General features: G+C 39.6%; 1 protein-coding gene across 1 annotated transcript; it reads right to left on the minus strand.

The window, feature by feature from the left end:
- Nucleotides 1–485: 485 nt before the first annotated feature.
- HACD3 (3-hydroxyacyl-CoA dehydratase 3) lies at nucleotides 486–18476 on the minus strand. The gene is made up of 11 exons (XM_075207624.1): nucleotides 18308–18476; nucleotides 15308–15350; nucleotides 15013–15086; nucleotides 14720–14884; nucleotides 11943–11994; nucleotides 7075–7185; nucleotides 4113–4240; nucleotides 3180–3292; nucleotides 2505–2611; nucleotides 1912–2043; nucleotides 486–1134 (listed from the first exon to the last, which is right to left on the minus strand). The coding sequence occupies exons 1-11, from the start codon at nucleotides 18386–18388 to the stop codon at nucleotides 1058–1060; spliced, it is 1083 nt and encodes a 360-aa protein (XP_075063725.1). The 5' UTR covers nucleotides 18389–18476; the 3' UTR covers nucleotides 486–1057.
- Between the last annotated feature and the right edge of the window lie 92 nt (nucleotides 18477–18568).

Consider the following 18568-nt stretch of genomic DNA (forward strand, 5'->3'; position numbering starts at 1 on the left):
TAGCACTTCTGCCTCACAGCACTGGGATCATGAGTTCAATTCTTGACCATGGCCTTATCTGTGTGGAGTTTGTATGTTCTCCCCATGTTTGCGTGGGTTTCCTCCGGTTTCCTGCCACACTCCAAAAAACATACTAGTAGATTAATTGACTGCTATCAAAATTGCCCCTAGTCAATCTTTCTGTGTGTATATTAGAGAATTTAAATTGTAAGCCCCAATGGGGCAAGGACTGATGTGAGTGAGTTCTCTGTACAACACTATGGAATCAGTGGTGCTATATAAATAAATGGTGACGATGATGATGAAAAGTAATATCCGATTGCTTTTTACATTGGGAACAGGCCGTTCTGGCCTATTTAACTAGTACTGGTGTTGTGCACTATACCATATAAAGGACATATAAAGCCTTGATTTAGATGTTGAATCCAATAAGGGATGTCATCATATCAAAATATAATAACAACTTAATCTGTTCAAATGCAACATTAAAAATGTAAATTCTGTTTAATTTTACACAACACGTTACCAGACCATAATTTGACAACCGTTCTTGTTATAGAGCACACAAGGACTAGGTGGCGCAGCACCATGTTTAATGCCTCTGGGTGATTAATAATCAGTTAAAAAGAGAGATAGTTTTTAAATGCATTTCATCTCTTAATTATACATATTCAGAACCTGCTGATGCATATTTAAGTAGTCTGAGAGTTGTGTCCATGCTAAGTCTGTGATGAGTGAAACGTGGGGAGTAAACTGTAATAACAGGTGATTTATAACGCTCCCTCTTTAATAGTGGTTCTCCATATTATACATTCAAGCTAGGTGTATATTGCTCTCTCAGCCATTTAAATAGCTGCTGACAAGTGTTGGTCCTCACGAGGTCTGTGAAGCAGACAGCAGGAATGTGTGTGAGCCCAAACCGATTCAGAACTGAGCCACAAACTTGGAATTAACATATTGGTCCCAGGATTGGGGGAAAAAAACTGCATTCAAGGGGGAGGGGGGAGGGAGGGAAACAAAAAACCATTCTCTTCTACCCCACAAAAAAAGCTGGCCATTAATGCATCTTCCTTTTCCGACTTCCCAAACGCCTGCGTCTCTGCTTATGCAAGTGGCGGAAATTGATGGCAAGTCCTGTCAGAAGACACAACAGATTATTTTAAGATTAGTATTACTAATAAGGCATCCGTGCGTTTTGAAAGGTCAAGAACTATAAAGATGAACTCTACTCAAACGGTCCCCTATGATTTGGGTAGTTTTACAGAACAGGTTTTATTGTCCAAATACAAATGGTGTGTGGTGGTCTCCTTTAACTTTGGAAACAAATAGCCCTTTTTCTGAGCAGGAGCCCAGTACAAACTTCACTTTGCTCTTCATATACAGGCAGCAATATTTTACCTTTATCATGGTAATAAAAAAGGCAGCTTGCCATCGATTTAACAAAATATATGATTTGTTGACTAACTATGGGGGGGGGGAGGTTAATGAAACGCACTGCAATTCTAGTTAATTATTGTGACCACACTGCAATACATGTGGGGAGCACTGGTGGTTTGTGTGATGGAATATTTGTATGCCAGAAAATGAAAATAAACTTTAACCAGAGTCCATTCCCTAGATACATTCTTGTATTGGCATTCACTGATAAATAAAAAGGAAGATGGACAGTGGAATAACACATTTCTCTTTCTGTTATCAACCTATTTATTGTATTATTACCAAGCTGCAGGCATGATACTGTAAGTTTAGAACAATTCCGTGTTATTCCTCTCCATCCAGCTGCTGAGGCAGCGCAGCTCACCTGTTAGAGCAGCTTCTTCATGTATGCTATGTATCATTCTTAATCCATTAAATTCAAATAAAAAAGAAATACAATTAAAATGAAAAAGTACATTATGACAATAAACTCACCCCAAACTACGAGGATCAGGTAGAGAACAAGAAAGACAGAAAAACTGATGTTCACATCCAAGGGTGATGGAAGCTGGAGGCTAAATGTCCCAGTCTCTGTAAAGATTGGCATTGACAGGACGATGGAAGCAGCTGTAGGATGAGAGGTTAGTTTAGTACTCTAATTAGATTAATGTTTATGACTCTTCTAGGGAAAATAGGAAGAAACATCTCACTGAGCACTGAAAGACGATGGGGAAAATAAGACTGACCACATCATTGTCTCAGGCTTGAAGGAAAGAGAGGGGGGATTAAGACCTGACCTGGCAGAACTTGCCTCTATGTAACTTGTTCCTAGTAAACAGATTATTTATTTGCCCAGTGTGTAAGTGACAGGCACACTTATAGTAATGCTTATAAGGATAGAATGTGAACAGAGACCATTAAATAGTCCTCTGTAAACTTACTTTTTGATTAAAACATTCTTTTCTGTTTTTAATATACAAGTATAGGGGACAATGTGACAACTTAGTCCTCTGAAAATTGGAATGCAAATGTTTGTTTACAAAACCATTCTGTGCAGTAGTGTTCTGCTAATCTAGGTTATCCCATACCTTCTGCCAAAGTTCCTAGTGGGTAGAGTGGGATCCAGATAGTGTACCTGACCCAGGTAAGCAGCTTCCACTCCATGTCTAAGCAGGCCAGCATGTAGAATGGGTACCTGGTGACAAGGGAAGGGTCACTAACAATGCTTGGACTATATGTAGCTGTAGCACAAATCACACTGATATACTGGTTCATTATATTACATACATATATAGTAAGGGATCTCACAAAAACATCAACATGAGAGGAAACTGTAAATAGAAAAGTGAAGAACAGAATGTATACGAGAACAGCACATTGCACCCCACACACTGCTTGTGAGAATGGGCCTAACTATATAGAACTAATGTGTATCTTTTCTGCACAGAAAACGCTACACATATACTGTGAATAACACAAAGCTGATAAAAGCTGAAAGTGTAGAAATATGGTGATAACCATTAAGTGTGTGTGGTAATCAATAAACAATATAATCTAGTATTTATTCTGTCCCACAAATCCAAAGATACATTTCTGAGGATGATTTTACTGTTGTATTAGAAAATACTGGTCATTGAAAAATTAAAAATGTGTAAACTGTATATCTGGGTCAAACACTGGTTGGCATTAACCTTCCACTGTCCTAGTATCAGTAACTAAATGTGCTCTAATGACCCCTCTATCCCCTGGACACACAGGCATACCTGAAGATTTCGATTGTACTCCATATGTAGAATATAAAGAAGACCACACCGTTACTCTGTATCTCATCCACTTGTCCAAGAATGATAAAGAGTATAAAGTTCCTTCCTAGCACCTGAGTGATTCAGAAAAGATAATGTTTGTGCTGTGTATGCAGAACTTGGCTATCCTATCAGCCAGTCCTTCACTACATGAAGTACAGACTACTGAGACACAGCTGGGCATAGCATATTTATTCACTAGTATTTTCATTGTTGGGAAGGAGAAGCTTATAGCCTGTACTGCACAGTTAGAAAACACACATTATGAATTAAAGGATAACTACATCCATAAACAAAAATGTAGTTTTAGGTGGTTGGGTGTAGTGTTTCTGCCTTGACTAATTTCATACAGTCTGAGCAGAAAGAGGAAAGTACACCTGTTATACCGGGCAGAGACCCTGGCGGATTTTATAAATGGCAAGTTATTAAAAAAAGGTTTTATTTTATTTAAACCTCCACCCACAACAATTTTTTAGTTGTGTAGGGGTTATCTTTTAAATACTTTACCGGCAAATGAGTAATAATCTCTATTTTTCAACAGGACACAATTTTTATACAGGATCACAGATTTTGGGAACAGGTCATAGCCCTCCCACCCCCTAAAATCTGCCAGCCAGCACAACTTAAAATCTAATTTTAGGGCAATGGGACAGTGTGATTTTGGAGATGCTACTTAGTCTTTGAGATAATAACCACCTCCTCCAGCTATTCTATTATGGTTTTTACATCAGCACAAATAGCCACTTAATGTTTTACGTTGAAATAACGTGGAAAAGAATACCTGTATGCCCGCAACATAACGACACAGATAAGGTGGATAGGTTTGGCCGATTACTTGTATCTGAAATGTGAAAACATGCATTTGGAGTCGCTGCATAATCTGTCTCATAATACCTGGACCACTGCCGGCAAGACTCCTGTTTTCACCAATCCTATTAAGGGATTTATAATCTCCAAAACAGCCAGGGTCTGGCAGAAATACATCATGTCAGCCATTGTGTGAAATGTGTCATAGAAAGAGTCTGAAAGGAGAGAAACAATAGCAGATATCAGGCCATATACCCCTGGTTGACAACTGTTCCCAATGAAGATGCATCATTAAAATAAAAAAATATCTTTCAGCTTTTGTAACATTTATGGAAACTGTCCTAAAAAGGTAACTGTGTAGAAAAGTTGCCCTCAGGAATCAGACGTTTGCTTTCATTTGGGAAACCCTACTAAACGACACAGGTGAATAGACTCCTTAATATAAGCTTTGACCTGCCATACTGAGCTCAGAACACTGCTCAATAAGTGTTCACTGCAAGGAATAGGAAAGACAATGGGAGACGATGGTTACTGAAGCAGAACAATCTGTGTATAGACAAATCAGTGAGTTTATATAAGGGAACTGCAATACCTGGCGAGTGAGGATGTCCATTTCATGTCATAAAAGGGCATCGCGGACAGTTCCGATATTTGCCCCCCTGGTATGGATTTCCCTTCTCGTTGTAATATTTACTAGAAACTATGCCTGCTTGGTATACTGAATATAAGCAATAGAACTGTGACATTTCTCTTTATCTGTGTTCTGGATGAAACGGTTACCATCTCTTCCCTTTGTGTATACTGGATGCATGTCCCAGAGCCTTTAATCATTTACATATATGGGCAGTTGCATATTACTACTTGTATTCTGTAGGACAAATGTATTTCGTATTTTCTGTTTTTCCACAGCTGCACAGTACTACATATCTTCTTCTGTATGGTGGATTCATTTTCAGTAATGATTATAGCTCTCAAATCACATAGAACCTGATACTACAATTTGTGACTTGTAGAATTATTAAAATACTGTAATGGAATGCAATTGGTTGCGTTTCCTATCACTCAATGACATTAGCTACTGATTGCACCACTGGGAAGGGAGAGGAAGGAGAGCTCAAGTAACAGAAGATCTGCGAAATAACAATGCTACACGGAGTTCCCTCCCTTTAATTATTTAACATAGCATAAAGAAGAGTATGATTTTCCTGACACTTAAGCACTGATAACAATGATCAAATAATTGGGTAAATGAACTGGAAACTGTAAAGTATAACATGTCAAATTGTATACACACTGAAGTGGGAGGGGACTCTTCATAGCAATGTGACATAATTCCTGTCATTCAAGCATACTTTATAGATCATAAACAGGCCGGGCAGGTGAAGGATAATCTGCATAATACCCCAATTGTACATATATCGTAGTGGCAAGGTTCAATTGACAATGTATCTATGCAGGTAAGTTACTATGCAAAGCAGAGTGTCCACCTGAGTTCAAACGTTATGTTTACAGAATAAACTTAAATGAAGGAAAATAGTTTTGTACTTTATGAAATTTTAGGCATGGGATTGGATTTACAGAGAAAACAAAAGAAAAAAGACCTTATCCGGAAGGCACCATGTCCTAAGCGTTCCGGATAATGGATCTCATACCTGTATTGTGCTCTGTAATCTTTCAAAGCTTCAATAGCTGGAAAAGCAGAAAGTCTGGTATACAAATAAAAACATGTCTTCCTCTATTCACAGTCTGATCTCAAATACCATTAGTCCTAGCAATTCTCTGAAATGTTCACATACATATCTGCACATTTTAACAATCTTTATTTCATACAAGATGTGTGGAGTTTGTATGTTCTCCCCATGTGGGTTTCTTCCGGTTTCCTCTCACACTCCAAAAACATACTAGTAGGTTAATTAACTGCCAACAAAAATTAACACTAGTCTATCTCTGTGGGGTAAATGTATCAATGTCCGGGTTCTTCAACTCCGGCGTGTTCAGCGTCTTCAGCGATTAAATTTAAAGCGGCGCTGCATTGTAAAGGGAAGTTTCCCTTTACAATGCAGCGCCGCTTTAAATTTAATCGCCGAAGACGCCGGAGTTGAAGAATCCGGACATTGATACATTTACCCCTGTGTGTGTTAGGAAATTTAGACTGTAAGCCTCAATGGGGCAGGGACTGATGTGAGTGAGTTCTCTGTACAGCGCTGCAGAATTAGTGGCGCTATATAAATAATGATGATGATGATACAAAACACCTAGCACTTGAAATTTGCAGTCTTTAGAGGTAATTAAATAATAATGTAATTTTACTCTCCTCACACACTTTACAATCAGATCATTGAAACAGATGTACAAGCAATTTAGCTAATCTGAGTTTCTGTCCTGGTGGATCAACTCCAAAAAGCTTTTGACTGTGTATGAAAGGGCCTCACATGCAATAGTCAACCAATGTGCAGACCAAATCTACATGTGTGGCCAGCAGAAGATGCACAGAATGGCAGACAAGAAAGAATTACAGATAATTGGCCTGATTCATTAAGGAACTTCGGCAAAAAAATTTCTTAAGTCTCCTGGACAAAACCATGTTAAAATGCAAGGGGTGAAAATTACTTTTCTATTTTGCATACAAGTTAAATCAGTGGGTCCCAAACTTTCTCAGTTCGGGTCTCCATAATTTTTTTCAAGGCACCCCCAAGCCAAAATAATTACCAAATAGTCCCCCGCCTTGCTTACAACCAGCCCTGGCCACGGCACCCCTGTGAGATCGCCTCGGCTCCCTGGGGTCCGCGGCGATTGGGAACCACTGAGTTAAATACTGTCTGTATTATCATGTAGCACACACATATCAACTTTAAATTTCAGTGTACAAATAAGTTATCAAGTATTTGTGTGCGACATGAAAAAACAGTCAGTATTTAACTTATGTGCAAAATAGAAAACTAATTTTCACCCCTTGAATTGTAACATGGTTTTAGTCCAGGAGACTTAAGTAAGAAATTTATTTCCTAAGTTCCTTAATGAATCAGGCCCAATGAAAGTATTTACTTACCTTTTCCTAAAATAAAAAGTCGGATAGTCATATTGACAAAGATCCAAGAGAATCCCAGGAACTGCACAAGATTATACATGAACAAGTACCCACGCTTCACATAGAGGAAAGCTGGTGAGAAGGGAAGATGGTGTAAAACAGAAATAGTGAGCTACATACATATTCAGTGGACAACTAGCCTTAACCACTTTATAGGATTTAATATCATATTTTAGGTGGATAATATGTCAAAAACAAAAATTGGTCTTATCCGTTATAAAAAAACAAATATGTATTTTTCCACTCAATAAATAAGATACATTTTTCACAGTGCTGTACAACAATACATGTGCAAAACCCCATATTAATAAATGTTAAGTATTAGTGAAAACAAAAATGGTTTGTATGAAATAATGGTCATTTCCCATTACCTTCCCCTAAGTACTTTTGTGATATATTCCAAGTACACTCAAAAACAGTTTTTTTTGTTTTGTTTTTCTTTTAAAGACAGATACACACTTTTTTGTCATAATCTAATCCAATGACAACAATGGATACTAAGAGTCATCATATTGTAAAAAATAATAATAGCTAAAATAAGATTTTATAGTTATGTTAACTCCTTTTCACTTTGTCCACTGGGGTACACCGAGCATTGAGGGCAGCCAGAAGCAAGAGCTCTATACATTTTATCATTTAATTGCAGCCCTTTCCCTTCCTCCTATATACACTGTGCCTGTCGCAGCAGTCATTGGTTGCTTTTTAACTAAGGACAGAATAGAAAAAACACAAAACCAAGGACAACCAAAGCGGAAAATGGCCGCCGTATGGTGCCCCTTCATGGCCAAAGGGAAAAGGATTTAACATAAGTATAAAGTCTTATTTTCTCTTGCATCTGACTGGGTGACCCCAGATATTGGGACATTCCCAAGCTACCGGCGGGTTTTTTGCTCAGTAGAGGCAGTAAGTATGCCGAAACTGGCACCCTTACATGCAACACATTAAGCCTATAAAATTTGATAAATGTATGAAGTGAGGACAGATGGCCACCCGAAACAGCTGCTCAACCAAGGTCCCATGTTGTGCCACCCAAGAGGCCCCCACCGACCTGGTGGAGTGAGCCCTGATAATTTCTTGAACAGATTGTCCCGTTCCCCTGTAAGCCTGATGGACGTAATCCATTGTGCAATTGATATATTGGACGCTGGCCAAGCAAAGTGGTTTGGTTCTGTCTTGCGAATATCGCAAGTCCTTTGAACATAGATCCTCAAAACCCTGATCAGATCCAGATATTGAAGAGAGCCCTCTTCCTCTAGAGACGTACCGGGACCAAGGTTAGAATCACTATATCTTGGTTAAGATGAAATCTAGAAAACACTTTAAGCTATCTGGAGCCACCAGAATGACCCAAATCCCTTCTCTTTTCACCTTCTTCTTCTTCTTGTAAGCATTGCCACCAGGGGAAATAGGTAAATTAGGTGGAACTACCAAGGGACCAACATGGCGTTTACTAAGACTGTCGTTGGGTCTTTTGTACTTGAACAAAACAGGTCCACTTTGTGGTTGAACCGTGATGCAGTCATACTGATGTCCAGCTGATCCTTTCTGTTCACAATCTTGTGAAAGACTGCTGGGTGCAAAGTCTGTCTGCTCAGAAAGTCTACATCCCAGATATCAACTCCTGGGATGAAGCTGCCATGATGGCCTGATCCGTTCCACCAAACAAAAAATCTGGCAGGTCTTTCACATGGCAGGATGACCTTCTTGTCCCTCCTTGGTGGTTGAGGTATGCCACAGTCGGTATTGTCTGACTGTGTATTTACAAATGGTCCTTGCAGCAAATGTTCTGTGCTGACTATAGTGCAAAGCACTGCTCACAATTTCAATATGTATTGGGAGCTTTGACTCCTCCAGAGTCCAAAGACCCTAAAAGCACTGCTGAAGAATGACAGCCCCCCCAACCCTGAAGTCCACACCCAAATGGAATACAGGTGACGCACCCTCAGGGAAAGGTGTATCACCTGGCTGTATAGACAAAGATGGGATTTGTTCCACTTGGAGGAGTTCTAATTGGAACTCTCTCACATGAAACTGGGCAAATGGCACCGGCTTGAAAGTCAAAATCATTTTACCCGGTACTCATGCAGAATCGTAGAGAGGTCTGTCTGTGAGCCAACAGAGAATTTACTATACTCTGTTAGGATAGAATTTTGTCCGCCAGTTACAACACCCTCTTTCTTGGTGTCAAAGCAAAGACTGTGTCTGTGACAATTTGGATTTTTTAAGGTGAAGAATCCACCCGTGGGATTTTAAAGAGATGCATCTGGTGCTTTTATCAACAGATTGTCCATATAGGAATTAATATTTATTACCCTGGAGCGCAGCAGAGATCTTATTGAAAACTCTCGGTGGCTGTGGCTATACCAAAGGGAATAGCACAAAACTGGTAGTGACGGAACTGAACAGCAAACCTGAGAAGAAAATGATGTCCACCCGAGATAGAAACGTGCAGATGAGCGTCCTTGATTTCCAAAGACAGCATGTACTTTTGTGCCGTATACTACCAATTTCAGGGACTCCATCTCCAATCTGTCCACCTGGAGTTGGGTGTTTAGAGTTTTCAGATTCAAGATGGGTGTCACAAATGCCCAGCCTGACCCAGATACAGTAATCTGTACAGCTGGCTGTGACTGGCTTCACCTTAGTCACTTAGCAATGAATAAACCTTTTCTGCCACCACAAAGGATTTGTTGTCCTTACGTTCACCACAACCACTTATTAATGTTTCACACTAAAATCACATACACATGTAGCATGAGCCTCCGTGGGCGTCGTAAGTGCACAATGAATCACAGAGAATACACTAGATTAAATTGATTTAATCTTAAAAATGTTTACAATGCTTATTTACAAAAATTAATAACACGACATACAATATGTTACACAAATGAGTTTCAGAAAATAAAATAGGAAATAAAATCAGAGTTACTACTTACTAGATGAGACCCGGTGTGTGAAGGAAAACAATTGAGGAAAATGTGACATTTGAAAAGGCACAATTTGATGTCTAAAGAAGATGATTTTAAAACTTTTTCCACATAGCCCTCACCCCCCCCCCCCTTCCCCCCTCCCACACCTTTGGAGTTTAGCTGTCAAAGGACAGATTGATCTCCCAAATGTCACAGGGCTTTTCGAAGGTAGCTAGGGATGTTCACAAGACCTGATTCCCACCTTTGCTCCTTCTGCTTGGCTAGCTAGATGGTTTACAACTTTGGGGCTTTAAACTTCTCCAAGACCCTTATCTATCCCGGCCCTGGCTAGTTTTAAAAGATTAATGACACTTGCATAAGTTCAAACTCATGTCATCTAGCAAAGCACAGGTTGAGATTACATTACAAGGTTACATACAACATACATTGTCATGCATGAATTCAACAGAAAATAACAATCAGTCATTAGATATACTACATAATCATCACAATGGGTCTGAACGAACAGTCTGGTTTTTGAATCAGAAATATATTTCAGAAGAATCCCAAACCCATTTTGGTAATCCAGAACAACCATTACTGAAGAAATCAGAGCTTGAATGACCTCTTGCATAATAAGATGTTTTGTCTGGTCTGCAGAGAGCCCCATCGTGAGCAATCTTCTGGGTGTCGATCTGAGGTGGTTTACAATGTATCCCCAAGCCATACTACCTCTCACGCAGGCATCTGTACTGGACTTTAACCACTGGTCCCGGAAGAGGAGTAAACGACCACTATAGATGATTCTGTGAGGGCAGAATGCCAGTCATGCTGAAGGCTTGTCAAAGAACCTGGCAGCTGGGTGCCTGGCCGCCCCCTCTGCAAGTTTCCCCTAAGTGCAAAAGCTTGCCCTCTAGGGTATTGACTCTAAGAGTTCCTTGCAGAGAACTCCAGTCACTGCACGGGGCCCCCTGGTCATCACCTGCGACAGTAGTGAACAATTCCCCTCGAGCAATCCCACAATGGCAGCAGGGAGGAGACATTGGAGGCACAGCTCTACACCTCTGCTCCCCACTCTAGCATCACACAGCGGTCCGTGCCCTGTGATGTCCTGTCATTCTAACTACTGCGGCCGTGTACCCACCAGAGTTTTAATCAACTTCTGCTATGCAGCCAAATCGTTTAAACGATTAACCAAAAAAAAAAAAAAAGGAGAGAAAAATGAAAAAATCTGCTATAGCGGCTCCTAAATGGTCCCCACTAAAGGGCACTTTAAAAAACTGATGGCTGCTCCAGCAGGTGTGGAGTATGGAGAGGAGCTATGGATAAATGCTGAAATTTAAAGTGCCCTTGCTCCAGGCTGCATCCAATACCCCAATGGATGGGGCCATCCAATCGGATGCAAAATAAATAGTTATGGAATGAATATTTGATGCAGCATTATAATATGCACTGCGGTGACTTATAATACGGGTAAATTGGTTGGTTACCCAGGGCCCGGCACGCACATGGTTGTCACATCTGAGTTTTGTTACGTTTTGCATCTTATTGTTTTACTAAATAAAGAAACAATGAACAAGTCATGTACATAGAACAGGGTTATTTAATACACAGCCAAAATAAGAAAGTGACATGGAACGTCACTTCTGACCATTTTTATAGCAAACTTTCCCTTTACAATAGGAACGATCCGAACATACCAGTGCCACTTTTATTTTAGTACTGGTCATGAAACAGATACAGAACAGGAAACCTAATGAACATCAACAAAATTGTGTTTCCTATTTCCTGTCAAATTTCTGTGACTGTGTTTAAGTTTCCTCCACAGTATTTCCAACAAAGGACATCACATCACCATGGTGGAAGTGGCAAGAACATAGTACATTAACATCAATTTTGATTCCCTTGCTCACAACTTACGATCTTCCCGCACTCTGGATTCTGTTCTTATTTTTGATATTCTTTCTTCTTCCTGGAAGAAGATGACAGTTAGATTAAATCCCAGTTTCAACACTAGATTCCTGCGAGTGGGACACTGAATTAAAACATGACCTTCTCTAGCAGTTTGAAATAAGATTTATCTGCATTTGACTGGTTTTCTTTCTGGTATGTATTACAGAATATGTTTTATATTATCTAATAACAGTGCCATGTGCACAAATCTGCTGTAACCAGCAGCAAGTAGTAGCAGATAGAAGTGTGCTTTCACTTTCTAAGCTACAATAAAGAAAATAAAATCATTTAATGTCACTTTACATTAATTTAAGCCCATACACAATGTTTTGGTGTTTCCAGTGAGAACACTAGGGGAGTCACAGAATGTTTTTTTTTTTTTTTTAAGTTTTATTTTTGAGAAGGTCAATAATGAGCATCAGTCCAAGACAAACTTTGTTACAATCAGGTTATACATATTCAGGGACTAATACAAACATTGTATATCATAATGAGAATATTGATATTGACCAAATTTTAGCTATAAGGATAGAAGAAGAAGGATATCCACAGTTCGCAGACTTTATTAAATGATTTAGAGGTGTTGCGCAATATGCATGTCATAAACTCCATTTTGTACGAGTGCCAAACTCTATTAATAATTGTCTGCATAGTAGGCGCTGTGGGTTGTTTCCAGTTAGTGGCAATTTTACACCGCGCTGCAGAAACTATGTGGCGGAACATTTTTGTTTGGTGTTTAGTTGCGGATGGAATTCCAAGTGGGAGAAGGAAAAATCTGGGAGAGATTGGGATGTCAATCTGCAGAATCTGAGATGCGAAGTTCCGTAGTTCCAACCAGAATGGGGCAAGCTTGGGGCACTGCCACCAAATGTGGAGGAAGGACTCTTCCAACGAGCAACCTCTCCAACATGAGCTGGATGAGTCCGGAAAGATTTTTTGTAATCTGGTCGGGACCAAATACCATCGATAAAGAAGCTTATAGGCATTTTCTTTCAGCTTCACACAGATTGAACTAGATGCCGTGTTGGCCTTTATTTCATCCCAATCTTCCCTATCCAAGGGACCCCCCAGATCCTCCTCCCAGGCTCGCTCATGGAAATCCTGGATGTCTGAGTCAGGGACCCTCAGCTCTCCATACAGCCGAGATATAATGCCATTGGTAGAAGATCGCCGGAGGAAAAGTGACTCGAATGAGGTCAACGGCCTGATTCTTAAAGATAACTTAGTGGTGGAATGAAAATTTCTTAGTTGTAGGTATTGAAAAAAAAAAAAAAGTGTTAGGAATATTGAATTTAGTTTTTATGTCTTCGAATGAGGGAAAAGAAGTGTCTGTAGTGATATTATTAAGATAGTAAACATCGTTCCATTTCCAAAATTCAAAGGACGAGACTATTCGACCTGGCAGAAAATCTGGGTTATCAAAAAGAGGAACAATTGGACTAGGAGCCGGGGCAAGATTAAACTTAGTGTTTGCCCGGTCCCAGATAGAGAGCGAATGCGATACAATTGGGTGATTAAGAGCGGACCGAGGACGTTTAGTGCGAGGGAGCCACAGGAGAGAGGAAGCGGAGGAAATACCCAGGCTTTCGGTTTTGATCGAGACCCAAACTCTGGAGGAGCCCGGGGAGTTCCATAAAATACACTGGGCAAGTTGCGCTGCCAAGAAATAGTTTTTAAAATTGGGGACCCCCAAACCGCCCTCCCGTGTCGACCTTTGTAGGACAAGGAGCCGAATTCTTGGACGTTTTCTGCCCCATATGAATTGTGAAGTGTAGTGTTGCAAAAATTTGAATACATAAGGGGGGATGCGTATGGGAAGGGCTTGAAAGAGATATAATAACCTGGGCAAAATGTTCATTTTGACTGAGTTGATTCGTCCTATCCAGGAAATCAGGTTTTTACTCCAGGTTTCTAAGTCAGATTTAATTTGGGATAGTAGTTTAGGATAGTTAGCTTGGAAGAGTTGAAGAGAAACAGCGGGGTCCGAGAGAGTCAAAAGAACATGGTCAGCATATAATGATATTTTATGTTCGGATTTCCCTGTTTTAACTCCGCGTATCGCCCCGTTAGATCGGATTTTTTCCGCTAATGGTTCTATTAACAGGGCAACGATTAAAGGGGATAGTGGGCATCCCTGCCGTGTCCCATTGGAAATTGAGAAGGGGGAAGAGGCGACTCCGTTGGCCACTACCGTTGCTCTAGGAGATTGATATAAAGCTAACAGGCCATCTAGAAACTTACCAGAGAAACCCATTGACCCCAAAACTCTACACATAAAGGTCCAAGAGATGCGATCAAACGCTTTTTCGGCATCAAGTGCCATGATCAATGACGGTAATTTACCAGAGTGAATAGAATGTATGAGGTCAATAGCCCGTCTGGTGTTGTCTATAGCTTGGCGGCTTGGTATAAATCCAACCTGATCTGGGTGGATCAGAGAGGGGAGAAGAGTGTTCAAGCGGTTAGCTAAAATTGTGATGGCAGATTTATAGTTATGGACGGGCATGTTCCAAATCAACTTTAAATTTCAGTGTACAAATAAAGTTATTAAGTATTTGTGTGCTACATAATAAAACAGCCAGAATTTATCTTATGTGCAAAATAATATACTAATTTGCACCCCTTGCATTGCAACATGGTTTTGTCCAGGAAAAACTTTTTTTGCCTTACTTTCCTTAATAAATCAGGCCCATTATGTTTAATCCGTATCATGCAAGACTGACAAGTACCATTCTGTCTATTACCTTCTCCCTAAGCTCCATCTCTGCATCCGATTCATCAATCCAGCGGTCAAAGTCTGGAGACAGGAACAATGGTTTGCGTTCCTGCTTGGTCAAGCGCGGCCACCAACGATTTTCACTCTTCTTCACAGTGATGGTAACATGGCGCTGTGTGGACCTCTGCTGAACCTGTCCAGTTTTCCATGCATAACAAAGGAACACAAAATGGCATTTAGGCATACTGTATTTTGGATCCTGACCAGCAGGAAATAAAGTCTCTATCCACGCATTGCTTTGTCGGATGAAGATAGACGTACCTTTGCTTTTACAGGTTCAAGGAATTCCAAAGAAAACATGTATGTGTTAACCCCTTTAGCACCATGTCCCAGAGCTTAAGAGAAGAACAACAACATTATTTCCAATGTTAAATCACTAATAAATACTAAATACCGCCAAATGATTTAGGTCTAGACTATCTTAGCCTTAATGAGAATGTTTTTGTGAGTGGTTTTATGAGCTCACTGGTAAAAGATTCTGTAAGTTGTATCGTTAAGGTTTGTGGGGGAAAATATGGCAGTGGGGAGCATCTAATAGAAAGACATTGGATCTCACCTTTGAAATTCAGGACATTGTCTGTAATGTTGATATCTGGATTCTGTAGAGTGCAAACAAACATATTAATATTGAATGGCTATACAAGATCGGGTACTTAGACATCGGAGAGTTTCATATCAGTCACAAGCAAGAGTGGTAATGACTAATGAGCAATGGGACATATCTGTAGTCCGCATATCTTCAAAACAAAAAGCCATCATGGTATTCTCTTTTTGTGTATGTGTAATCAAGAGTATACAGACTGATGGTTCTCAGACTGGGAAGTTGGACTATTTACCTCATTTAAATACATATACATTGACTGCAGGGGAAACAATGGACGGGTATTTAAAGCCAATTTGCAAAGGCATGATAAGAGACAAATGGGTCCGATAGGAAAGTTTATATGATGTAATTAAGTGCAACATGTTAGCAAATCTTGAGCTGCTTGACTTAAGCTGGGTACACACTACAGAAAATTACTGCAGATGCGAATTCTGCAACGATTTTACAAATGACTTGAAGTCCAGATGATCATGCAGATTTACGTGTACACGTCTACACAATTTACTACCTTCAGATTTGTGATCTTCATCTGTCATAACCATCTGCTGAAAAGATGGACTCTGCACACTCTATAGAGATCTCCTATGCTGCTGTCTGTGAGTGTATACACACTTCCTAAAAATCACAATCAATGATGGCTAGCAAATGTGGATGTTTATAATACCAAATCAACAGATGCAATGTATTTTGGTAAGATAAAACATAATTGTGGGAATGTACAAACTCATGCAATATTTGACCAAAGTCGTTTATTGTGTGACCTGCATGATAATTGCATCAGTGTGTATCCAGGTTTAGAAAAGCTGAGATTATCCCAAAGCTGCAATCACACAGTTTTTTTTCTTTAAATTGCAAGTTAAATCCGTATTAAGTATGCATCTAATAATTCTCTCCTGAAGTGCAGACAAGTAAGACTGCCAGTCACACACTCAGGGGCATATTTACTAAACTGCGGGTTTGAAAAAGTGGAGATGTTGCCTATAGCAACCAATCAGATTCTAGCTGTCATTTTGTTGAAAGTACTATTTAAATGATATCTAGAATCTGATTGGTTGCTATAGGCAACATCTCCACTTTTTCAAACCCGCAGTTTAGCAAATCTAGCCCTCAGACTCTTAACATATTATGTGAATGCAGAGGAATGAGGAGGGTGGGGTATTTTACATTGCAGACAGAGCTCAGAGGGGCATTCCAAAGCCTCTCTGCTCCAACTGCCATGTAACTGTGATAGCCATGGTAGTCACATGACACTGTGCAGATATAAATCATTACTGGCAGCCTGAAGAAACAATCCAATGAATGTGTATTAACAATCTGCTTCTTATAGCCTACAACAGCCATTTATGTTAAAAGCACACCTAATATTTTCATGTGATTTCTGTTATAAATATTATGTCTCTTGTTTGCCTTTACTTTTCCTGCACTTTCAGTTGACCTGAAATATACAACCCTATATCTATGCCTGGCCCCCTCCTGTGCATCACAAACCTAAAATCAATAAGTTTGTATATTTGTGCTATTTGGTTCAAACTGCTAACGTCAGCCAAATAACACCGTGGCAGAGGTGAATGTAGACTGAGTATTTTGCAAACACTCGTATGAAGAATTTCCAAAAATGTTGTTAGATTTAACTCTATAGTCAAAAGATTGACTTTTCCTTTACATTTTTGTATCAAATCAGCTGCCATTGCATTCTGGTTTTGTTTGACATATTTGAAATAAAGTCATTATACTATGTATTACTTACGCATTGAGGTGATTTGTATCTCAATTTATTGTTGCATTTTTCTCTGTACTTGTGTAAAATGTATACAACACATAGTTTATAAAAATGTTACACTAATGTTCGTTACCTGGTATTATTGTTTTTACGTTTGTATTTTCTTGATTGACCATCGAAAATAAAAAATTATTAAAAAATGTTACACTACTTTGTGCATTTTTTACAGATTATGCAAAAAAACAGTTTAAAATAAAAACAGAGAAGTAATCATACTATAATGCCTAAAGATAAAGCTTTCAAAATCTAACGGCTTCAGAATTATGCCTTAACATTATAGTTGCCAACATTTTAAAATTATTTCCAACCTCCATGAATATTCTAAAGCTGAGTGGGTGCAACTATGCAGAACAGGTACAGCTCTCTCTAGAAGGACTTTATAACCAAGCTCAGTAAACATACAATGCTGGGAATTGTACTTCAATCTCCAACATGGTATGTTTACTGAACTTAGTCAAAATGTGATATTTTTGCATTTGAAGAATGGCATACAAACAACTGTAGTGTCAATACTAAAGATCTAGAAGTATTTCCAAGGACAAACCATTATAACTCAAGACTGTCGTTGGAAATTAGGGACAGGTGTCAAAAATGCAATACATTAGTAAGAAAAGTACAAAACGTGAGTTCTGATTATATATTAAATTACAAATATTATTAGTAGAGAAAGCACCGAAAACCAATAAGTTGACATAAATGTAAACACAAACATGACAAGCTCCACTTTGCATCTGCAGACATGTCTTAGAAGCAAGTACAGAATATTTGTGTTGCATTAACTAATCACTTCCCTATTTCACAAGTAGGCTAATTACATAGCCATGGACCACAACTCTGACACAAGTAGGGAACAGGTTTGAGGGGAGGGGTCTGTGAACAACCTACCTATGAGGGTGAGTCAGCAAATTGATCATAGTACACTAATAACACTGTACAAAGCGTATAGACATAGTGCGAATAGTAAGAATGAATGAATGAAGAGTACATAAATTCAAGGATGATTGGCATGCAGTAATAATTACTAAATAAGAAGCACAGTAGACAACATCAGATGAATGTGATAAAGTGCAGATTGCCTGTCACCTTATGACCGTACAACACAGTGTGCACACACTGAATAAACACTGCACAGGGAGTGAATATGCAAAGTGTCCACCATGAGAGGACTGTACCTGCACGTCGCTGAGCTCCACCCGGAGATACAGCTCATGGTGTCTCTGTGCCCAATACACCTGCGGAGTGAGAGTCATCATGGCACCTTACTCCCGAATACTGCAACCAGAACGATCCAGACGGCCAGCTGGCCTGTCATTGCGCCAGCGGGGACGGGCGGAGGATGCTCGGGCGGCCATATTGGGTGAGGGCATGCTTTAAAATCACGAAGAGAGCAGCCATGATGAGTGAGGGCATTCCGACCTTCCATATTGATTAAT

This window comes from Mixophyes fleayi, chromosome 4 (assembly GCF_038048845.1).
Source record: "Mixophyes fleayi isolate aMixFle1 chromosome 4, aMixFle1.hap1, whole genome shotgun sequence".
Classification (NCBI taxonomy): Eukaryota; Metazoa; Chordata; class Amphibia; order Anura; family Limnodynastidae; genus Mixophyes; species Mixophyes fleayi.